Consider the following 25,106-nt stretch of genomic DNA (forward strand, 5'->3'; position numbering starts at 1 on the left):
ATTTAATAATTTAAAATATATTTTTTCAGGAATCTCACTGGGTGGGTAGTCTGTCAATCTGGGTGGGCCTGTGCCCACTTAGGCCCACCCATGGCGCCGCCCATGGTGCACACCCTTTTATAACGGGATGTGGCTGTGTTCAGAATTAAACAGTCACATTCAAACTTACACACACCTGTTCCCACTTCCACATGCCCCCCGCCCCCCGCTGAAAAGCTTTAGTCATTCCTGCGTATGATTGTGCCGGTACCTAATAAACTGTCCAATGAGCTGCCCAAAATGCCCTGGGGGACCCCTGACGAGACACGCAACAACTGCAGTGAAAAGCTACGGTACAGAGTGTTGATAATAAATTGAATTTTCATACTTTTGATTGCCGTGCTTCCCTCAATTTGAAATGCCAGCCAGCAAGTGTTGACTGTGAGGGTGTGAAAACATTTTACACAAAGCAGATGGGTGCTCAAAGGGCAAACATGGAATTTATTAGCATCTAGTGGAGGAGGCTGACGACCTGGCAGCTAATTCTGGGAAAGTTTGATTTCCAATGAAAAGAAAGTGTGGTATTTGGTGAACCCAAAACTCGCCATATCGGGGTTCACTTTTCACAACAAAATATAGCTAACTGCAAAAGTGACCCATTACCAAAAACGTCACTTGAAAAGATTACAGAAAACAAACCCAAGCATACAAAAAGTAGGATTTTTACGTCGTTTTTGCGTCCGGCCATTTCCCCTTCTGTGGATTCAGAAAGTGATTTTGTGACAGCCAGCGATTTGGGGGGGGGGGGGGGGGGGTTGCAGCAAGTAATGGCCCATTGGGAAACGTGGGTTTTTCATCCCACTTTTGGGTTCCGCCAGCTGCCCCACTGTGGCTTGGCAATGTTTACCAGCTGTACTGACTGTAAAAGGGGATTTGCTGTGGCATCCAGGGGGGGAAAAAAATCCGCCACCTCAGCCACCAGGGGGCAGTCTTTGTCCAGATGCGATTCGACTGTTTTCTAATAATAATCATGAGGAGTGAAGCCGCCCAGAGGGAGAAGTAGACTAGTGTGCTGATCTGAGGTCAGATCGGGATTCCCCCTGCGGGAGAAGAGGTCAAGATTTGAAGCAGTCCTGGCGCATCTGAAGTCAGCAGGTGGGCCATAAAACGTGTGTGCTCATATTGTTTCCTGCACTTTCAGCATCAGAACGCACAGATGCATGGGGTGTGGAGTACACGCGCTTATAGAAAACAGCTCTTCGGGGAAATGTGTGAGTAATTTAGACCATCCGTGATGCGATTGCACTCTTTCGCCGCTTGCAAACAGATGAAATCAAAACACAGCCCAAGCGGGAGCACGTTATAGAGCCTCAGGTTACACACCTATCACTGTTGTAAAGATGATGAGGTGACAAAGAAGTGGTCCGTACGACAACCGCCACTCTCATGTTTCCCTTCCTAATCTCTCCATTTATTCACCTTTCCCTGCTGGTTCTTGTCATTAAAAAAAATATATATATATACATATTTTATCCATCCATTTTCATTTGTGCTTAATTGTCCTCATTAGGGTCACATGTGAGTTGGAGACTATCCTAGTTGACTTGTGGCAATTAGACAAAATCTCGTTTGCTTTTAAAGGTTCCCTAGAAAATGACGGAAGCTGTTCTTTTTTAAAGACCCTGTAAAGTGACATCACATACTTGTTCCTGAATAGATGATACATGTTTGAAGGTGATTGCTGTAAACGTGGGAAGACCAAGAACTACTGTATGACACTGTGGCAGTGAATCATTAGACAATTTTTCACCATTTGAGTATTGCTAATACTTGGCACGTGCGTGTCTGTTGTATGAATCGGCCCTCCCGAAGTATATAAAAACGTAAGCATCTTCGGTCACATCAGCGGGTATCCGGCTCGAATTACTAATCCATCACTACAGCATGCAGTAGGTATAGCTAGCTAGCTAAATGAAATTAAAGACGTCGTGGCTTTAGTCAAGCTTCAAGGGTTACACACTGGTTAACAGCGCCAACATTATGGTGATGCAGTTCACGTTCTTTGCCGTTTTGGGAAGCATCTTGGCGGCTAGCTAATGTGTAAAATTCAGCCAGTAGCTTCTTTTTGAGTAACAAAAAATGTTTAAAAACAAAGAAATGCTCAGATAGCCCGCAAGATGAGTCATTCCCACCAAGGATGTGATACCACGGATGGGCCCACTGCCTGTTTTGTCGGCTAAGAGGAGTTCCTAAAGATCATTAGCTTGCTAGCTAGCTGATGGTTAGTGCCTATGGTCGCCGTGTGGAAAGCCCCACGACACAACTTGGTAAGATATATTCCAGCCACCGGGGGCTTTAAATGAATCTATTTTCACGACACAAACAAATTGGGATGTGTAGGCATTAGAAAGAAGCTAGACAAAGTAGCGTTAATTTTTCAGCGTTTACATGTTGAGCAGACATGCTCATAATTTTTGAGAGCAGAGACAATGTCTTGACTCTACACAATTTTGAAGCCTCATCTTCTTCTACAGTTTATAGTGACAGATTTTGTTTTTAAATAATTTAGCAGGGCAGGATTGTTAAAAAAAAAATTCAGTGGTGTGTCAAATTTACAAGACATTTATTTTACTTCACAGGGACTTTAGGGAGCAGACTGAGGAGGTTCTATGGAGGATTTTCCTTTGCGAATTCCTTTAGCTCCTCTACAGCTACAAATTAAAACAGGCATGCGACAGTTTGTTCGTAAACCGAGCTCAAAATGAAGTAGTTAGTGTTTTACGTGTGTGTTTTGGTCATTCCTTTATTATTTGAATTGAAATATACATATTTTTTTGAGTCTCTTGTTTTACTTGGCCCATTTTCGCGGGGACTTCCATCAATGCGCTGGCACTGTTAACTTGTAACAACAGCATGTTAAAGTCCTGAAAGGGTCAATTCGTCTGTAGTTCTACGGCGAGGTGTATGATGGAAGACGGTAATTTATTTTTCATACTCAACACCGGAAAAGTAGACCAGGAGAAATATGAAAAAGGGAAAAGTGGAGTGAAATCTGCAAAGCTGGAACAGTTGCTCCCCTGGTGATACAACATGCAGCACCTGGGCTTTACACACACATACCTGCACACACACGGGCGCACACACTTCCACTCTGTTCATATCACATACTCACTGACAGCCTTTGGTTGCAAACTGCCCTTCCTATGTCTCCTTCTGCTTGCCTTCTTGTCTTTCTCTCCCTCTCTCCCCTCCCCCCCCCCCCCCTCTCTCTCTCTCTCTCTCTCTCTCTCTCTCTCTCTCTCTCTCTCTCTCTCATCTCTAACACACACTGTAAAATTACGTGAAAAGAGCTATGCCCAGCATTTTCCACATAAAGAAAACATCCCCACAATAAGGGTGGGCTGTCAAAGGTTGTGCATACAAGGATAGATAAGTACACTCACACATTTGCACAAACATACAAACACATGCAGTAGAATATGGCAAATATGCATTTTCTATGTGTGCGGACCAGTCAAAATGTACACACATATAAATCAATGTCAAAGTCTGTGCTTTAACGTATTAAGTGTTATTATAATTGAATTATAATTTCAGGCAATGTTAGGCTGAACACAGTCAGCAATTTTTGTACTGGATGTGCCATGTTGGTATTTTTCCCCATTCCCAGTTGTGTCAGAATAAAGCAGCAAGAACTGGAGTCAGACAGCACCAAAATAATGAAGGCGAGGTGCACATTTATCACTTTGATCAGTGGTGTGACTCGCTATTCAGTGGAGTATTTTGTAGACACTATGCACTCTCACATACAGAACTGTATTACTTGTGCAGTGCAAATGGTAGTTTAAGACAGGGGAGATGAAATTGAGAGACCAGGAGAGGAGGAGGAGGGGGAAAAGGCGTAATTAGAAGGAATTTTTGCACCAAGGACAGCTTCATTGATTTATCGATAGGATACGCACGGCACAGCTGTAATGCGTTTTATTTTGGGGGGACTTGCACAACTTCAGAGAAATAAACTGACTTTTGTGAGTTGCATTTCTCTGCTACAATGGGATTGCGAAGGAGGCAGGCAGACCTATGCCAAAGTTGGACTGTTAACAAGTGACAAACACGTTTTTTTTTTTTTTAATGTTCAAACTGTGCATTTTTGTATTTTTATCCCAGTGAAGTAAATTGTTTTATTGTCATTTAGACTACATTTCCAAGTACAGTTCAATTGAATTGAACATTAAGTACATTTACAACTGAATGATTTAAGTACAGTTTTTTTCAGTTTCATATATTTATAAGTGCAGCCCGAAGGTTCAAATTGCATAATGTTGCATTGGCTTTCACTGATACTTAATTAATTATACTTTTTTAGAGTGACATCTGTCTTGTTTTGCCAAACACTTAGGCCTAGTATGCTACTGTATTTTAATATCCGTGGTACTTGCTTGGATAGCAAAGAATTTTTTAGGTGTTATTTGGTACAAAAAGATTGCGAACCACAGGCATAGACGTTTGCAAATACTGTAGTCTGAATATGCTACACTAGAGTCATCCATCATTTCATTATATATTGAAGCTAATATAATTGCAGATGACAGTAAAGTAATTACTTGGCTACCTTCTTCTAAATCTTGACGGGACAAATGTGAATGTAATATTTGATATATTTTTTTTTTATTTATGAATGTTTACTCGAGCCCAGATATATAGGGAGGGTTCGAGTCAGGAAGGGCAACCGTCCATAACATGTGCATCAAAACCTTATCTAAAATGGCATCTGAGGCCGGAGAGCACATAATGGCATTTCAGTTCATTTCAATGGGGAGAATTGATTTGATTTGAATAAATTGAGTTGGCCGCTCACAGCTAACCGCTAACTAACGTCTTTTCTGTCCGCAGGCTAGCTGGAGCCATATTGGCGTATGAAGACAACCAGAGGGGGAGAAAGTCTCCTTTGAAGGTGCCATCTCGACTCCTTTCATGTGACAGCTTCAAAGTGAATGTTTAGGCTCATTGCACGAGGACTATTTGTTATTCTCGTGCACGGTGGCTGGGGGACGCCGTGATGCCGATGGAGCCCTTGTGCTTCGGGATCCCGGACTCCCCCATTCCTGGCTGCTTCCATGGATTTGAGGAACGAGAACTGTACGTAGTTGGGTGAGTCAATTTTAGGATAAGCCACATGCAGAACTTTTTAGTGTCATACCTCATTGTATGTACTGTATATCAAAATTAACTCATAGGTATACAGTACGCACAGTTTTAACTTCTTAAAAATCACATACTGTAACTTGGTCACAGTTAGCTAAAAGACTAAAGAATAACATGCTGACCTATTTTTTAAAAAATGACCATACTTTTTTCTCGCGCAAAACAGTTTTGTTTTTCTAAGATATTTTCATTTCTTGTTTTTAACTTTGACCTCTAAAAGCTTGCGTAATATGGATATGGATTTAAATGTCATTAAATTGCTATTAATGACAAGTACAAGTTGATTAGATACTGTACTGTATCAACAAAAGCCAGTAACAAAGTTGTAGGCAATGCAAGCAGTGTTCCAGGAGCAGCTCACTGATGTGGCGTGTCCCTTATGACCTATGCAGGTCCAAATCGAAATGGAAATGTTTTTTTTCTTCTGTACAAACAAAGTTTCTGTCCACCGGCGAACCTTCAGGACAGAAAGGCGAAAAAAGCAAATGATCCCACAATCCCAAATGGAAAACATGGTGTTAAGTCAGTGACAGAGGGCCTCTAGGCAAAAGCAAAACACAAACTTTTTTTTTACATTTTCTAAATTGCATTTTCTCTCCTGTTACTTACAAGGCAAAGAAAGCTTCCTTTTTGACTTCAGGTGGCTTCATTCTGCCACATTTTTCGAAATGAAATTACTGTAATTCACAGCCAGCTGAGGGAACATTAGCTTAAAGTTTACACTTCATCACTTATATAAACTGTATGTATTTATATTTAAAAAAAAGCTTGCATAGGTTACAAATACAATTCCAAAATATTTCAATGAGTCCAATGTCTTTTTATCGAGGTCAGATAGGTCACATGCGAGAATACTGTAATATTCAAAACTAGATATCCTTTGCATTCAAGCTTTACAGAAGTCTGAAAACAAACCTTATCATTTGAATCAGGTGTGTTGGAGGAGGGAAGTATGTGAAACAGGCTGGATAGGGGCTCTCGAGGACCAGACTTGGGCAACACTGCCTTAGGAAATCGACAACAAAATAAATAAATAAACAAAACTTTAAAAAAAATTAATATTTTTTTTCACAAAAAAATGTAATGTTATTACATTCTACTTGTATTAAAAAAAACTATTGGGTTGTGATAGATATGAAATATGAGAATAAAGTTGCTTTTTTCCACGATAAAGTCATAATATTAGGGTATGTAAGTAAAAGTTGAAAGAGGGAGTATTACTTTGTGTTACTTGAGTTTGAAATGAACAACTTCAGTAATATTGCACCTGTTATTTGGGAAAAGACACCTTTATTCTTCATGCGCACTTTTGCTTTCCCCCCCCCTTATACATTTTAATTACTTTGTAAAATGCAGCTTTTCCTATTTCAATGTCTTAATTAAATACTTTCCTGCTGCATGATTGCGCCGCACTGTCACATTGTCATCATTGTTTAGTGTGAAAAATAACGCCTGAAGGCCATTTGCAATATGTCACACCGCATTAAATGTCCTTGTCACCAGTATGACCTGTGTGTATATGTTGGCTCGTATATAAGATGTAAGTGTTGCATAATGATTTCATGTCCACTGCACACACACACACACACTGCCCTGGTCCTGCCATTGATGAAGGTGTTCTTTCGTCGAAGTGTGTCAGTTGGGGTACCCGTGCGTGTGTGTGTGTGTGTGCAAATTATTATTAAAGGCGCAGCGCTATGCTAGATGTGTAAAATGCGTAGGTGTTGCATGGAGTGATGGCAAGAGAGTGCAAGAGGTAATGATGAAAAGTCCTCGAGAATGATTTTTTCCGTCCCCCCCCCACCCCCCGCTTTGGGGGGCCCCCTCTCGCCGTCCTTTCCTTCGTCTCCTGTCCGGTCCCCTCTGTGGTGGACTGGTATTGCAGCTTAGGTGGTGGAACTGGGATGAATAACCCATATGAGTTCATTGCTAGAAAAAAATGGATACGGCTGATTGGCTGACAGAAGTAGAGCAAGAGGCTTTTTGTGACTGTTCCATCGTCAGTATTTGCACATTACAGCAATCGACAAGCAAGAAGTGAACAGAAACAGAGGAACTACAGCTACTTTGTACTTAATGAGGCAAAGCTGGACAGGACACAAGGGGAGGTAAGAAGCTGATTGGTGGAGACAGAAGGGGCATGGCTGAAGCAATATGTTCGTTAATATGTCTGTCCATATGTCCACCGCTAGATCCATCTGTCCAACAACCTGTCTGTTTGTCATGTTATCCATCTGTCTGTCCATCTAATGTTCTGTCCATCAATCAATGTGTCTAATGATATACTCGATTTGTCGCTCGGCAGTCGGCCAATCTATTCTCTGTCCATAAATCCGTTGGTCTCTTAATCTGTTTGTCCATCCATCTGTCTAATGATCTGTTTGTCCTTCAACCCGTCCATCCTTCCATCTAACGATGGCCCTCATACTACCGTCCGTCTGACGGTCCATAATTCATCCGATCACTCAGTCTATCCACTGTTTGGTCTTTCGTTCTCTGTCCTCCTACCATCTTCACTTCCATCTGTCCATCGATCTTTCTAATGACCTGGCTGTCCTTCTACCTACCTACCAACAAACCAAAAATTATTATCTATCATCTGTTGGTCTATTTTTTCTTTTGTCCATCCTTCTATCCATACAGCCATCCATCTTTCGTTGTAATGATTGAGTTTTCTGTACCTATACTTTCATTCGTACATCCATGTCTTTCATTGGTCCGTGGCTTTCAATCAGTCTGTCCATCCTACTGTTGATCAGTCAATCCATTGTAGCGTCCATCCATCAATCAATCGATGACTCAAACACTCTGTCTGTTCATCCTTCGATCTGTCCATCGGTCTTAGGATCAACCCGCCCGTACGTTGATCCTTCCATTATTTATCCATCAAGCAATTCGTTATTATTCATCTGTCTAATGATCTAACTATTCCATTTCTACGCCCATGTCTATCAATCTGTCTGTCCATCTAATGATCCGCTTGACCTTCCATCCCATCTGTCAATCAAGCTATTCTCTGCATCCATGCTTGCATGGGTGTATCTCTCTTTTTGTCCATCCATTCATTTATCAAACGATCCGTCGGTCCCATCCATCCATTCTTACAACCTCGTGGAAGGTAAAAGTTGATGCTGAGCTGAATAAAGATGGAAGATTTTGAGCATCCAACTTTTTGTTATGTCGTTCGTCATCGTCATCCTTTGACCGGAAAGTGACCCGACGGCCCAAAAAAAACATCACCGATTTTATAGTCACTTATGTTAACGTTTGGGCCTGTGAACCATCAGTGTAAGCGTTTCAACAAATCCTGGCGATCATATGTAACCACCAAGGTCGGATCTGTTCAAACAAAGCATGCGGAATGTGAACAAGTCTTCGAAATCTAAAAATAAACAAGAACCAAGCGGCCTTGTCTTCCATCAAAGACGAACACAAGCTGCGATCATGCAAGCGTGTCCAATCTAGCGAGCGAGCTTCTTCAGAGGATGACGCGTCACTCAAAGGCAGACAAAAACAATGAAGCGCGATGAGGCGTTGAGCGAGCCGACTGGTGGAGGTGTCATTCGGCGCACCTAGGACATAGGCCGACATGCATGATGCGGAAATGCGTGCGATGCAAGCAGCCTGCGCCACTGCCTGCGCGGTTACTTAATTCAAGTGTTCGATTAAGATGAAGAACACTTGACTTGCGCGCACTACGCCGACCGACGAGGCGGCAAAACACTCTCCAAAAGAGAGACTGACAGTTTGTTGTGTTCACCATTTGGGAGGAAATAGAACCAATTACGCCGTCTTGCCCGTGTTTCCAGCAAACATCATTATGTCAGAGGCACAAGCACGAAGGGAGCAGTGCCGGGTTGTCTTTGCATGAATGACAATGTAGAGTATGATGGGAATTCAGTAGCAAACTGTACAAAAAAATTCTGCACTATGTTAGCTTTGAACTATTAGCGCAACCTCAGTGCCTGCGCATCTCTAAATCTGACTACTCGCGTCCATTGATCTGTCTGCCATCCATGGACTGATCTGAATGCCAACGTCTAATGATCTGTCTGTTCATTCATCTCTCCGTCTCCACGAATCTGTCGATCCATCTGCTCATCGATGTGTCTGTTTGTCCTTCTGTCATCCGTCCATCTAGCGGTCTGGTTGTCCATCTGGCTAGTGGCTAATATATCTTATTTATGCATACCCGCTTTGCGTGTCCTCCATCCATCCATTCATCAATGGATCTGTTCGGCTATCGTTCCATCCGTCAGACTATCTATGCATCTGCCTAATTATCTAGCCTGTATGTATGTACTGTATTTATTTTTTGTCGGTAGGTCCTACTATTGACGTGTCTACCAATCTGTCTGTGTCCATCTGTCCATTTGCTCATCCATCCAACAATCTATCCATCTGTTCATCCATACAATGTCTGTCTAATGATGTGTTTGTTCGTCCATCCAGACATCCGTGTCTATTGATTTATATGTCTATCCATCTGTCCGTCTATCAGTCCCTCCATCCGTTCATGCATCTGTAAGGCACTTTGCATTTTGGACACCCTCCCAACTCAACAAATATGGCTCCTTGTCCAATAAAAAGTGGACACACATAAATGGCCCTGTGATCCAGGGCCGATATGACAATTTATGGGGCGCTAAACGTCACGGACAGGGTCCTATTTTATTACAGATCTGCGGAAAAAAAAAAAAGAAAAAAAAAGTGAGACAATGGGAAGCAGGATTCAGAGAGAAAATCCCTTGAAAGAATCTTAAGACAGAAGCATGTCGAGATGAAGTAAACAAGTAAACAAACGGTCGCAAGCACGCGGTGCAGGAGCACGGTGTTAAAAGTGTGAAGCCAACGAATTGGGGCCCAAGAGAGCGACAGAGTGAGAGATGCGACTCCCGGTGAATCAAATGGACTGAAAAACAAATGAGATCCAACAAATCTGCCGTAGCTCAGATCCCACATGACAGACGGGTAGGCGTGTGAGGCCAGTTATTTAAAGCTCTGACATGTTCTCTTTGTTGCCAACGACCACAACAATGCAGAGCTCAGCGCTAAACAGCTACACAGAAACAATCATTTGTAGCTCTAACCGTACAAGCGCATCTTGGGTTTGCGACATACTGCGTTGTGAGGTTGCAAACTAGTTTGCGCAACAGCTTTACTTATTTACTTATCACTTATAACAATCTTTACTTACTGTTTTACATTTGATTGTGTTATGGTTTTGACCTATATAGAATGTTTTCCCTGTGACTCTTTTTTTCATGGCTTCTCTTGTTCGTTAACTTATTGTTTCCACCTGTGTATCAACTATTCAGCTCCCTCCAGCCACTTGAGTCTTGTCCAGGTGTACCTCGTATCGCGTCAGTTTGCTTGTATTTAATTCGCTGCTTTTGTTCAGTCTTTGTCGGTTCATTGTTGACGCTGCAAGTCATGTTCCTCGTGTCATGGTTCTTGCAGTGGTGAATGTTTTGTTTCCTGATGTTTCTTTGTTACTTTGAGTTTTGCTTATTTTGGGACTTTGTTCGTTTAATATTTAATTTTTTTTTTTTTTAACCTTTTGGCTTGTTTGCCTTTTAAAAGTAAAAATGTATTTTGTTGCCAATTATATACAATAACTGATTTGATACCTGCAGCTGTGATACCTATTATGGTTTTTTTTTCTTTCTTTTCAAACAAAGAACTGAAACCCTTTCTTGAAACCAGTGTGAGCTTTTTGTGTGTAAAAAAAAAAAAAATTGAGAATGAAGTTATAACTTACAGCTGTATTTGTGTGCAGGAATTAAAAAGCTCCCTGAAGGTCTAGTTTAACAATGAGTCGGTTGTGTGTGTGTGTGATTATTGTCCGCTCTATTTGCTCATAGAGATGGGCTTAAGTTCAAATTTCCCACAGTGGTTGTTTCAATGTTGACTGAACAATTGTTGAAAAACCAAAGCACACTAGAGGGGGAAAATAACATTTGGGCAATATGTTTGTAGTAGGCATGGTCATAAATATATTTTGGCTCTTGTAGGAGGGTTTTTTTCTGGATAATTTCATAAACAATCAATTTTGTTCTCTCTAGTACGCGGAACCTTATCTCGGGAATAATGTGGATGAACATCAGAATGTACTACTTTTTCTGAAAACACTGGCAGTTTTCTTTTTACCACTGCGGTTAATTTTTGCTCTTTGAAAAATTGTTGTTTGAAAAATTGCTGAGTCATACAGTACAACCTCGAAAGAGAAACGCAATCTGTTTGTCGGTAATCTTGGTTGATTTACAAGTTCTAATTTCAAATCAGTGTTTCCAATAAGAAATAATGTAGAGTGGATTGAATTTCCATGAATTCATTCCAGCCCCCCTCAAAAAGCCACCGCAATATTTTTGTTACGTTTTCATTCAAGAAAAATAGCAATTGATTGTAAAATATAATATCATAAAACTTACTACAATATACTGCCCAAAGTTGGACACACTCACACGCTATCATACATTTGTGTGTTGGTTGTGCTGTACTTTTTAATGGGCGTGGCCTAGTTAGTGGCATCAGGAGCGCTGACTCCAGCTGAGGTTGGCCATTTTTCATCTGCTCCAGGCTCCACGAATGTTTTCATTTTGTATTTGTGTGTTTGGCTGATTGTCCCATTCCATAAACAGCTGAAAATAAATCAGTGACTTTGTTTTTTTGTTTTTTTTGTTTCCCCCTCCCACTTGTCTGTCTGAAGCTAAGTTGGGGCACACATAAATTAATGACTGCACAATCAAATAACAATTAAATGATATAAAATTGCTTTTGGCTAAATTCAATTCATGTTACATAAATCAAGTTGTTTATTTAATTGTTTGCCAATGTCATTAGCTCAATTTCTAGTTGTACAACTATCACAACACTTTTCCTCCTAGTAAATAGTTTAAGACAGAATGGAAGAGTCCAACTTTTTTTTCCGCGGAGAAATTCATTAAAAAAAAGATTATCTATGCTGCTTTACGAGAAAACTTTTCAAACCCCATGAAGCAATTATATAAATATCTGATCAAGTACACATTTACGCCCTGGGGCCCCTCACTAGTGTAAAAATTGATTTTCAGCTACAATGTCATTGAAAAAAAAAATGGTACATTAAAGTAAGTGATCCGGAGTTGCCCTGGCAACGACACAGACACTCATTACAATCACACTGCATGTCTTCTTTTTGGGGTCCTGAGATGTAATAGAAGTTGGAGTGGAAAGCTTACAAGAGGACTCAGCACTCAATTTGTATTTGCATGCACTGAAAGACACGAGTAGCACCCTTCAGCTAACTGAGCTATCAATCCACCCCCAGCAAAATCTTAGCTTGCTATCTTTACTTTCGCTTTTGATTGACACACTAATTAAGATGATGATGTTCAAATGTCCCAGTTAAAAAGTTGCTGCCTCGGAGCAGATGTCCGTCAAATATTATCCACAGCCTTTATTTTTTTATTTTTCTTATCATTATACTATATAAGCTTGGACTTCACCATGTGAACATATGATGACTTTTTACCTCCATCCATCTTTTGATTGCTGTGCAGAAATTATATTTGCAACATTTTATACTGAACAACACAGGCTTCAAATATATAGCCACGCATTTGTTTTTGCTCTGAATTTCAAAGTTTTTTTTATGTACACAATATTTCTCTCAATTATTGCTCATGAATCTGTGTTAGTGAGAACTTCTCGGAGTTAATCCATCCACCCCACAGGTGTGGCATATCATGAAGCTGATGGGACATCATAATTATTGCACAGGTGTGCCTTTAGCTGCCCACAATAAAAAGCCGCTATAAAATGTGCAATTTCAAATGTGTATTTACAGTATTTGCTTATTGAGTTCATGCCAAGACATCAACTCTATCTTCAATTTTTCTTCATGTAACCTTCAGTCACGGTGTTGGTATGCTCTTTCACATCAATCTGCACTTCATCACTCCTCTCCTTCCTCTCCTCGGTTGCCCTCGAATTCTCCTCCATCTCTTTTCCTTCTTTTAAACTCCCCCTTCTTACTCACTCATATTCCTCCTTGCTGTCACCGAGTCGCCTGAAGGCAGAGCCAACGTTGGAAAGTCAGGTTTGCTGCAAGGGAGGAGCCCACTTCATTAGTTACACATGCAATACAAAATGTATTTGAAGGCGGCGTTGTATGCATTATTTCCCAACATTTATTATTTCCCAGGTGTCTGTTTTGCCAAAATAGCCCAAGGATTACTGTTATGCACCGAATATTCAGATAAAAGAATTACTTGATTGTTTAATTTCACACTTGATGGCTGGGCAGGCAATTTTCCATAACATTCCCCCTTTAAAATTCTGTCTTCATAAAAATGACAATGCTCAATATGCAGCGACACTGTCAGAGATGTTTTCATTTCACAATCAGTTTAGCACACCGGCACCGCGATCTCACTTGACTCTTGAGAATAAACCCAAAATAGCACAGCGGGGGGCTTTTTCTTTGCCTTTTTATATGCTTTACAGACCGGAAAGTATACAGACAAAGCCCGGTTCAGGAGTGGAAATGAGTCACAAAGAAGCGAAAAGTAAGAAGCGAGTAAGTTGTTATGGAAACGCCTGACAAAAATACGAGATGAGCTGATTGGCTGACACAGGAGATGATTTATTTTAGTTTTGCCATGCACTGGCGAACTTCTTTAATTTCCACCTTCATTTGAAACAATTACCACCTGATATTTTCAACGATTGCTGTCACATTTCACTTTTCTTTCATTTCATTTTTGAAGCATCACACACACACACACACACACACACACACACACACACACACACACACATGCACATTATGCCCCGAAGAATAGAAAATAATGCTACAGTGTTGATGTGGAATGTGACAGCTTTTGTATTGAGGCGCAAACAACATAATGCGAGACGGTGAAACATACGGCAACTCTGCACGCATGCACCTGCTGAACTTCTGATGCACACAACATGATGAATGGATGAAGAGAGAGTCGCTTCTTTCCCTTGATAAGATCATTTTTGAACGGTCAGGTACAGAACCATTGGACAATTGGACATGTGCATTCAAAGGTTGACCAAAAGTTTAATTTAATTCACCTGTAAAAGTTTTAGTGCACTTGAAGTTGATTCCAAAATTACACCTGAAAGCCAACACTTTTTAGTAAAACAGTAATGTAAATATTTGTATTGTTGATTGATATTCACTGCCTGCATCTTAAGTCATAATTTACAAAAACTGTCTTGTCATTACTAATGGTTACAAAGCAAATTTAGTGAACAATTATTCAAAACAGAGGCTTCAAGCTGTTTATTGCCAGTTGAAGTATACTGTCAAAGTAAACATAAAACAAAGAGAAAAACACCTTGTAAAACATCTGCACAGATTTGCCTTTAGAATATCCCTGCTACCTTAATGCTAACGTTAAATAGCATCTACGGGGTAGTGCTTTCACCGTTTATCATCTGCGTGGACCTACTAATATTACTGTCGTACTGATGAGCTGAGAGCGAAGTTGAGATGTCAAAATGATACCGTATATTTGTCTGTCTGTCTGTTTTGTACTGCCACCAGGTGCCAAAGGCGGGCATATCAGAAGGAGCAAAACGATTTTTATTTATATATTTTTAATTAATATTAAAAATATATATATTATATTTTAATTATATAATTCAAAAAACACAAGTACAATATACCTAATATTGCACACTCTGGCATACAACACTAACCCACTTCATTGACAGGTTTTCCTCAGTTGTGTAACAACTCCCCCCCCCCCACACACACACACAAACGCACGCAAGCACACAGACTTCTATTCAAGCAGTCATAACTATTTGATGACAGCGTTTCTGGTTTCTTCACCTCCCTTTAGTACACACGATCCAGGTGTGAATAATTTAACGTGCTTACCAATAAAGGTGGGCCAATGGGGGCTCATTGTTAAGCACAGTAGGCACGCCACACACACACACTCACAAAACGCACACGCGGGAAAAGTACGGGCTCCATCCACCCACCTTTGTACTCGCAGCTCTTGAGCAGGACGCTCATCGCCGCGGTGCTCTATTGCCGTCCATCACCGAAGGCGGCGCGGTGACTTCTTAATGCTGACGTTCTCACCTTATGGACTGACCCGCCTGCTCTCTGCATCCCATCAGCCGTCATGGAGGAACCTCAGAGAAAAAAGAGTCAGCGACATGAAGGCACCAAGCCCAGGAAGGTGAGTTATCTGGGGAGAGCTCGCCAAATGCTGCTTGTCGAGCTGTCAAAAGGTGAAAAAAATATCTTGGCATCACTAGCACATTGCGCGTTGGGCCCAAAAACGGCTGGCCCATTAGGCAATATAGGCAATGCTAAGGGTTTCGGTGGGGGCAGGGTTATGATAGTTTTTTTTTGTTTTTTTTTTCATTTTAGTTGGTTTTAATGAGTTTTTTGAGTTGTTTTGTTACTTGTGCATTTCATTTTTTCAAAAAAGCTTAATTTTAGTTTATATTATGTTTGGTATTAGTTTAAGTCTTCCAATGTGCGTAGTATTTGTCAAATGCAAAAAAGAAAAAGAAGACGACAGTCACTAAGTATTGTGGAATTAAGTAAACTACAATTTCTGAACAGTTCGACCTTCTCTCTTCTGTAAGGCTGGACAGTAATATCGAAATAAATACAGATCTAATGAACCTCAAAAGCTCATGCATGAAATTAATTGATTAATTAAAAGACAAAAATGAACGACATTTTCGTTCTAATTTTAGTTAGTTTAAAGTTAGCTTTAGCACCCTTGTTATTTCAATTTTAATTATTTGGTTAGATTTCCTTAACTATAATAAAATTGTCAAGGGCCCAACAAAATGAGGAAAAATTCACCTTAAATATAATTATATCAATGATTGGTACCTGATCACTCTCTTTAGGGTGAGGTGATTCTTTGTTGTGAGCCCAGAGAACTTCGTAAACATAAAAAAGTAGTAGTTGTATTAGGAGCAATAACCCATAACTTAGCATTAGCATTAGCTTTGCATCTGTTAATCAACATTTCACACATCTAACAAAGATGCATTAATATTATACATGAGTAGTAGACAACATGTATAATTAATTTAAAATGTATTTAAAAACCGTTATTTCTTGTTCGAAATTGGGTGGCATGTTATAAATGAACAACAATGTTAAAAATGTTTTTTTTGGGAAAAATCCTTGATCCAAGTACACTAAATTTGTCAAGTGTAGTTCAATTGTATTTAACTTTTAAATGCAATACGGTTGCATTTAATATTTTATAACTATTTATTTTTTGAAAGATTCACAGATACAATCTTTATTCCGCTGTGTGCAATATATTTCAATTGACCTAAGTGCATTTTTTTTTTTCCGTATTTGTAAAAGCAGTATAAATATTCACACTGTGCTGAATGTTACGGAGGTTTACGATGATGTTAGAGGTACTTTTTACGAAAAGCCTCGTTACCACTTAGGCCTTCAATGCTACTGTATTTTATGACGCTGGTACTTGGCTAAGTATTTTGTGACAGGTTACTTGACATTTCCCATATTTTTATTCCCGTGTACGCGTGGGAAAAAAAGAGACGACATGAAAGCCTGCCTTGACGTCGACCCGCTCATTATACCTACACATCTCCCATAATAGATCAAAACGTTCCGCTTTTACTGATGGCCTTCGCGGCTACCAAGCAACTGCATTAACGCATCACCATGCGTCCTGATAGCTGATACTGTGCGTACTGTAAAAGCCCACTCCGCTTCCAAATCACCAGGTCAGGTTCAAACTGGCGTCGTCCTACAGTGGCCGCGTCCTGAAGCACGTGTACGAGGACGGGCAGGAGCTGGACAGCCCCGAGGAGAAGTACCCTCACAGCTTCCTCCCTCACGGCAAGATAGCGCCCAACCACCTGGAGATGGAGCAGCTGTGCGGCTTCGAGGAGGCTTCGTCAGAGAGTCAGGGTGGGTTGATTATTGTTACGGCGGCAAAGTGTTCTCGCTGGCTCATGGAAAAAGGATGGCGGCACTTTGGCTTGTTTGGGAGGGTCTCTGTCAAGGAAGTAGGAAGCTTCAGGGATCAGAAGAGTATGCTTTTATCTCAGCTCCTGCAGCATACCTGCTGGAGATTTGCGTGAATTAAACCATTACGCCGTTTCCACCCACCTCCATTTTTTGGTGGGGTGGAAAACGCATATTGAATGTATATCAGTGTTTTTGTTCAATTTTTGAGGGGGTGAGAAACTTTTTTTTTTCTCCATTGCATTTCAATGGGTGTTATTTATATGTGGATTTTGGCTACTAGTGGGCCAGCCTGGTCCCTATCCCCGGGTATAGAGTATATTGAGCAATTGTGAAGGTGTACTTTTTCGCAACCTGTTTTAACAGGTGTCCAAATCAAGGCCTGGGGGCCTGATCTAGCCCGCCACTTCATTTTATGTGTCCCTTGAAAGCAAATCGTGTGCATCAACTTCCATGATTTTTGCTAAATTCTATCAAGATGTCAAATTGTCAAAGGCGATACACAAAAATCTTCAGAGATTGTAGCATTTTTGGGGGGTTACCAAACCGCTTTTTACAATAACTTGAACAACTATTATCTTTGACTTCTGATTTTAAAATGAGTTATCCATCAATTTGCTGTGTATAATGGCACTCAAACATTTATATGGTTTAACAGTCATAACGGTCCTCTTAGGGAAACCGTAACTACAATGTACCTCAGACAAAAATAAATTTGACACCCCTCGCTTAGCTTAATAGAATACTGCTGTAATGACATAACAACTTTAAATAATGAGAAAGTAATTTCAATTTTGGGGTATAGTTTTGTTTCAGAAATTAAAGTGTATTTCCCCTAAATATGCTCCAGAAATATTCATCACATAATTTAATTTGATTTAATTTTGGAACAGTTGAGTATAGCTTTCACGAAAATGAATGATAATTCATTGAAAAAATTCATAATTATTTCAAAATGTTGCTAGTATCCACTTTATTCTCATGAATTCCCATGAAATTTTGTAACACTCAAAACATTCATCAAAACAACTCAAACTTTTGGACACACTTTTCTGATTGTATTGAATGAGACTGAATGTGTGTCCAGACTGTACCTGTGTACATCCTGAAGGAAGCTTATTTTTTAAAAAATATATCTATATTAATGGGGTTTATTGTTAATTTAAGGCTATAGTAGCATATGTAGGGCAGGACTGGCCTCACAACATGTTGTTATTGTGCGCCCAGGTGTGGAGCCTCCAACAGGGCTCATTGCCCAGAGAATCAACGTGTACAGAGGAATAGGAAGCTACAAGGCTGCTGCAGGCCAGACCAACCCAGCAGATGGAGACACTAAAGTAAGCGGTGGTAGTCAGTAGTAACATGACTTGAAATGTATTCATAGTTTGGCAGAGTCTACTGGAACGCTCATCATTGGTGAGATTCTCATTAATGCTGAGCAGGGAGCTCATTTAGTTACTTCATGCGTGAAGACTCAACACTTGAATTCGTCTGAAGGGCTTGCTGCTGTTTTGGTTAGCAAGAGAGTTCACATGGGCTCAGCAGTTAACTATCGCTGGTGTCGGGCCAAAACCGTGTACCTCCAAAATGGTCGCTTTTCAGACCCCAAATATGGGAGGTTTGCTCAACCATTAGCGTTGCATCGTGAAAGATAGCAAGCCATTTTCAACACTATAGATTGGTCAATACTGTGCAAAAATAACACCCACGTGTGTGTACTGACTATTAGGATAGATTTTTGAAAAAAATTGGAACTCACCAAAATGTGACTTATGGTTATGAGAGTTGTAAAAAAAAAAATAATACATTGGCACACGGACATTACAGCTAAAACTTGAGCTAGACCTTTGATCTTTTGTCAATTTGCTTTTTGGGGGTGGGTTGGGGCTTTGTTTTTTTTAATATTTCAATATATGGTAAATATCTTTTCTTTTTAATTACCAAAAGATTAACTAAATCTTATTTAACTTATTATTATTATTATTATTATTATTATTATTATTATTACTATTATTATTATTATTATTAAAATAGTATTTTTACAGTTTTCATTTTGTAGTTTTAAGTTTTTTCTAAATTCATTAAGAAAAATTTTGGGGATGTTTTGCCATACATAGATCAACAGTTGTGAGACGAGATGGATGACTAAGCATTCTCATGATCATCTGTTTGACCTTCGAAGGTCCCATTAGGACAATTTATATTATGGAACCCTAAAAACTCTTCTTTTAATTCCTGTGATGGTATTATTTTAAAAGTATCTCACTAATTCTGGTACACGGTCTCATTGGACTTACTGTATGTAAATCCCAAGAAAGGAATTATAATAGGATTGTAGCACTACTTGTATTTATATTTTTCCATCCCACATAGAATTACTTAAAACAGAAACACAACAACAAGTAGCTGCCATGTTTCATAAAGACAGCTAGTGAACAGGGGGAAAAATCCAGACATCCAATGGTAAACAGGACAAATCCCCCGTGCAATTAAAGTAACATTTGGTTAGAAGACGGATAAAACAGCAAAACAATTAACAGGCGAACACGAAGTTGACACTTTGGCGACAATATCAGGGAAGCCTGCTGGCTTAGTGTCAGCTTCATCCGCCACACAAAAAGCCACGCGCCGTCTCAGACGCCACAATCTTATCACGTTTATCAGCCGAGGACAGCAGTGTGGATTTTATACAGGGGCAGTATTTCCTTTTGGGGGCACTTAGGGTTCACAGACATGACTGTTCCCCTTTATACTCCCCCCCATTTTTTTCAAAAGACAGATTCGGCTGGAGCACAATGCTCCTTATCTGATTGTCATTTCACCGTGTTTGAAAAATGCAAATGGCTGCAGATATCTGCACCCCAAGAGATATAAAAAGGAAGGGAGTGTGAGCGATAAGTAAGAGGAAGTAATATACGACAGCTTTCAGCATTGTTTTTAACCGCTGCTTGACTGATGCTAATACTGCATATGTGCAGATGTAAGCCGTACAAATGTTATCATAATGTAAAGGATAGAGAGAATTATGCTAAACAGGTAGCATTATTCGACCCCGAAATCTGTATGTTTTATATCATTATACAACAATAGTATTATTCGTATAATTTAATAATACATCATGACATCAATAACAATAATCATACAGTCTTATCATTTTAAAGTTCAATTTACAAGATGTTGAAATAAATTGTTGCTATCACACATTTTCCCGGCTAGCGGTTGAGTTCAGAAGGCTCAATTGCAATTGCCAAATAGTCCTCTAAAAACATAATTTTGTGCCATTGCTGTCCAATGAAAATAATGTATCCCCACATTTTGAATAAGAAATCAATAACTCATAATTTTACTACTAATAAAAAAAAAACAAGTGAAAAATATTTATCTCCAAATGTTTGAAGTTTTTGTTAGTGTCTGTTAGCCAACAGACAACAAAGCAATGTTTACCTTAGTGTTTCAGTGAAAAACAAAAATTGGATATAAATGTTTTCCATGTGACTATGTAAGCCACGCCCACAAATATCCATTTCTGGGCAGATTCGGAATTTACTCCGAAAAATGTTTTGCTAATACAAACCTATCTTACGTAGTCATCGGTATTGGACTTCGGAAAGATCATCATCTACACCAGCAACCTGCGCATCGTACGAGCGCCCGCAAGGAAGCCCGACACTTTACGCCACGGTACAGCGCCCCCTGCTTCCCCGGAGGGATACCAGCAAGCCCGCGAACGTTGCAGCAGGAGGCGAGCGAAGGCTCTCAGTACACAGGAGGGTGAGCGCATAACGTCCACACATGCGCAGGTAATGATCCTTGTCCAAAGTGATTGTGACATGAAACAGAATGATAATGTGATAATAATAATGGACAAACTATGGGATGTCTCTTAAAGATTTTCATCAGTGATCATCCTGTGATGGGGGTGTACTAAGAATGAGTTTTCCTTCCCTAAGACTTCACAATTGTTAATTGTTGGTTTAACATTCACTATTGTTGGCTTCAACCTCTTTCTTAGCAGATCGTTGGGGAAGAATCACTCTTAACACACCCCACACCACAGGACAATCACTCATGATGATCATTAAGAGCCTTTTCTGACATTGAAGGGAGAAAAAAATGCTCAAATTATCCCAGATTTTCGGAATGTGTGCGGCCCACTTTAGTTGACTCCTTCTCATCTCCTGGAAGGATTGCCCTTCCCTTTGCCTTCATCCTTTTTTTTCTTCATCTTGTTACTTTCCCATTTTTCTCAGAAAAGAAAAGTTTGCTCTGCTTGTTTTTTTGTCAAGTTGCCAATTTTCTCTTTGTCTCGGCTGCGCCAAGTCCAAGAGTTAATCTTCTGTGATTCTTCATCCCTTGCGCAGAGTTTCAATGCCTTTGCAGACATTTTGCATTTGTTAAGCCAATATGGAATTACATTTCTCTACCGTCGCCACATCAGATCCTTATTGTGATGTGTGTGTGGGTGGATGTTGTGTGTGTGTGTGTGTGGGGGCGGGGGGGGTGTGTGTGTGTGTGTGTATATATATATATATATATATATATATATATAGAGAGAGAGAGAGAGAGAGAGAGATAGATATAGATCGACTTAGATATGTTTTTTTTCTGCTTTATTATGCATTTTATGGTGTGCGACTTATAGTCCGGAAAATACGTTATATAGACACCCGAAATCAAGCTTTCTCAAACTTCTATTTTACACCCACCACTTCTTCTTCTACCCTTATTACTGCGCCCCCCCCCCCCCCCCCCCCAATGTTCTCCAGGAGCCGGGCGGCTGCCAGCTCTGCGGCGACTCGGGCTGCACGCCGTGCTCGCTGTGTCACGGCAGCAAGCTGTCCATGCTGGCCAACCGCTTCAACGAGTCCATCAGCGAGCTGCGCTGCCAGGCCTGCTACCCTCACGGCCTAGAGAGGTGCCAGGCTTGCGCTGGCAAGTCGCCATTTTTGCCCACCGCTCATGCCCGTCGTGAGCGGGAGCCAGCCAGCCAGTGAATGGAAGTGTGGTTGTCGCTCAAGTGTGTGTCCAGGCAACACTAGTGCCTAATCTCAAATGTTCATGGCGGGGTTTCAAGCATAAGCCATGGCTGAATAGGGGAATTATGACTGTGCAGCATGACTGTAAAATACATTTTACTGTGTGCTGTGAACATAATCCCCCCGCCCTTTTTTGCTGGTCACATTATTTTGCATCTCCGTTCTCCTTAATTAAAATGACGCAAACACTTACAGGTGCATTTTAACTGGTCGGAACCATTTTTTTTGCATTAATGCTAACACTATCTTGCTGCACCAGAATCAAATATTCTTTATTTACACCAGAGACTGTCTCTCTGAGGCATAAGAGCAATGCAGAGAGAGGTTTGGAATCATTTTTGAAAAATAATAATGGAAATGGTTATAATTTTAAAAGTGTGAGCTAGACTGGAGTGTCATCTTGATTAACTTTTTGAAATGAAAGCATTCAGATTTAAATCTCAGGATATTGCCAACTTAGATCGTTTGTTTCGAACAAATATTTTTTTTAGATTGTTTCATTAAATATTAATAAAGCTTTATGATCAATATTATACGTTAGTGCGTTTAACTATATAAACTGGCCTGATGCATGTTTTGGTTCCCAATACTAGGTGGACCTGAATGATGGTGGCGTTTTGTGAAGTTGTGTCCAAACATGTTTGTTTACTTTATCTTATTATCGTTCACCACTTAGATTGTTGTGTTAAATATGCATTTTTTCTATTGACTTGATCGCTAATGTTTGTCATGTTCATAAATCTTAAACGTTTTCCTTGTACATCTGTCACCAGCCACCTGCGCACCTTGCGAGAAAATCTGGCTCCGTTTGTTATGACACAAATATTTGGTAGGATTGATATATAGTGAGGGCAATATTTGAATTAGATTTCAAGTCACTGTTTATTTTTTATTGTGCAAGGTGACTGGCATCCTGTATAATTTATGAGAATAATAAACAAAACAGTTCTCAACTCAATTCTTCTTTATTTTGTAACGTTTAGTCGTAGGATAATCATAGGTCACATCTATGTTCAAACCGTGCGTTTTACGGTGGCTTAAACCTAAATTTCAGTCTGAAACTGGGCTGTGACTAAAATTTCTATGACTAATCTTCTCAAAGTCTTCTGATGTACAGGTGGCTTTCGGCGGTTCTGGGTTTAAAATATTTTAGCGCCGCCGGCCTTGTGTGAGTACTCCCTCAAATAGAAATGCAACTGATATGGGTTATATTATGCATATATTGATACCTCTCCACAACAAATTGAAAAAAAACAAGGTTAAAAATGATTGCCTCAGGAAATCCACATCTTTATTGTCTTGCTCTAAGTGATGCCACTCGACATCAGCATCTTCCTACAATCGGATAGCGCCGTTCCCAGGTGTCGGGTCGGTGCGCTCTCCATTTTTCCTTTCTCAAAACAATTTAGCCTGCACAATCTTCTATTATATGCCCATCTGCTCTCTAAGCAGATAGCAGACGCTCTGAGCCGTGGGATATTTTGCCGAGGCTGCCACTACTGCCGCCGCCTTTGCTGAAATGGCGGTTTTAACGCCCGTGAAGAGACACGATCGATCAAAGTCGACGCCCGCGCTGACCGTATCCCCTAAAGTCATGCCTTAGAAATCTCCCACCCAGATTATTACAATCTCCCATCTAGAAACCCATCTTTGGCTTGGTGCTTATTTTAGATGGACTTTCACATAAAGTCACAGTAGAGGCTTTGGCCACTTATTGGGGATTCCATCCCTGCTATTTATGGGGTAATAATGGAAACCTGAATCTCGCTGACTTGCCTGGTTTGACTATCACCAGCAGGTCAAATTTGAGCAGCGGTCCGCCATTAAACTCTAAAAACAATTTCTTTAGGCCCAGATCTGGCACGCCATAATGCACAGCATGCGTTCACAAATATTTTTTGTTGTAGCTCAACTGACTGTCGAATAAAATAGAATTGGTAAAATTCTAGTTCTCCAGCAATATTTAAAATGTATCATATTGGCATTTTGGTGACAAGGACCAACATATGTTGACTTGAGTTGAGGAATTTCATTTAGACAAAAACAGTGATTTGTTGTATCTGAGCTCATATTAACAACAAAACAGCTTCGACCTCCTTGTTTCCTTCACCGCTTGCCTGCCTCACACCCACTCGTTCCACTCGCAAAGCTGCTCGGAATTTACCCTTTGATTGACTCTGAGGTGTCGCGTAGAAAGAGTTACAATGCGAGTCCGTGCACTTCCGCTGTACTATCATTGTCCCGTTGCAACGCGCTGACCAGGCTGTGCTTGTCGAAATAGGATAATAGTAAATCTCGCATAAAGTTAAACAGCTTAAATGGTAAGCGTTCCACTCGAAAGGCCCTCTTCTGCACAAGATAGTCGGCCGAATTTGCCCGAAGCACTGTCCCTGGCCTTCTGGAACGGACCACTTTTAATACATAGAAACATGCAGTGAAGCATGAACCGTGTAGTCACGCTACAACTCAACCTACACTAAATTTACAGCAGCGGCCGAATTGTTGATTCAGCACTGTGAAACAAATATGACGGCGGCAAATAAAATACAGCTGCCGACAGTTATGGTGCAGTAATGGGAATGTTTAACATTTAAAGGTAAAGTGTCAAAGACAAACACAAAACAGCCTTTCTGGGACTATCCGATAATTAGAAATTGTAACAATATTTGTTTGGAGGTCTGCAGATAACTAAGTACAAGTTAGGGCCCAACCGATTAATTGGCCAAGCCAATTTATTCGACTGCTTTTAGCTCTATTAAAATTGGCAAACAGCTGCCATTTTTCTTTACTTTCATTAGACAAAGACATTCAAACACCCACCTCCAAAAACGCAGAAAAAAAAATTGGCCGATTTTTCTCAATTTTCTCTGTTGTAGTCAAGCAAA

At 40.2% G+C, this 25,106-nt stretch overlaps 1 protein-coding gene and 1 long non-coding RNA gene across 7 annotated transcripts; one reads left to right on the forward strand and one right to left on the reverse strand.

Moving 5' to 3' along the window:
• Positions 1-1,015: 1,015 nt before the first annotated feature.
• On the forward strand, positions 1,016-23,179 carry grxcr2 (glutaredoxin and cysteine rich domain containing 2). Of its 6 annotated transcripts, none has more exons than XM_086013300.1 (7): positions 1,016-1,148; positions 4,873-5,130; positions 15,331-15,392; positions 16,942-17,128; positions 18,413-18,522; positions 20,773-20,985; positions 21,952-23,179. In XM_086013300.1, exons 3-7 carry the CDS (start codon positions 15,336-15,338, stop codon positions 22,177-22,179), a joined length of 795 nt encoding a protein of 264 aa, XP_085869426.1. In that variant the 5' UTR covers positions 1,016-1,148; positions 4,873-5,130; positions 15,331-15,335; the 3' UTR covers positions 22,180-23,179. The 6 variants fall into 6 exon arrangements, with proteins under 6 accessions (XP_085869426.1, XP_085869424.1, XP_085869423.1 ...); XM_086013298.1 differs by having other exon boundaries at positions 1,016-1,134; XM_086013297.1 differs by having other exon boundaries at positions 1,097-1,250.
• LOC147133321 (uncharacterized) lies at positions 12,988-15,475 on the reverse strand. Its single transcript, XR_015081925.1, has 2 exons — positions 15,190-15,475; positions 12,988-13,269 (listed from the first exon to the last, which is right to left on the reverse strand). It is a non-coding gene; the product is annotated as an uncharacterized LOC147133321 (long non-coding RNA).
• Positions 23,180-25,106: the final 1,927 nt, after the last annotated feature.

This window comes from Filicampus tigris, chromosome 17 (assembly GCF_054856515.1).
Source record: "Filicampus tigris isolate MCC_2025a chromosome 17, RoL_Ftig_1.0, whole genome shotgun sequence".
Classification (NCBI taxonomy): Eukaryota; Metazoa; Chordata; class Actinopteri; order Syngnathiformes; family Syngnathidae; genus Filicampus; species Filicampus tigris.

Coding starts and splice junctions, on each gene's coding strand:
- grxcr2 (XM_086013302.1), top strand. CDS start 15,277: ATGCTGACGTTCTCACCTTATGGACTGACCCGCCTGCTCTCTGCATCC. Junction 15,393..16,946: donor AAGGCACCAAGCCCAGGAAG/GTGAGTTATCTG, acceptor TCACCAGGTCAG/GTTCAAACTGGCGTCGTCCT. Junction 18,523..20,772: donor CAGCAGATGGAGACACTAAA/GTAAGCGGTGGT, acceptor TATCTTACGTAG/TCATCGGTATTGGACTTCGG.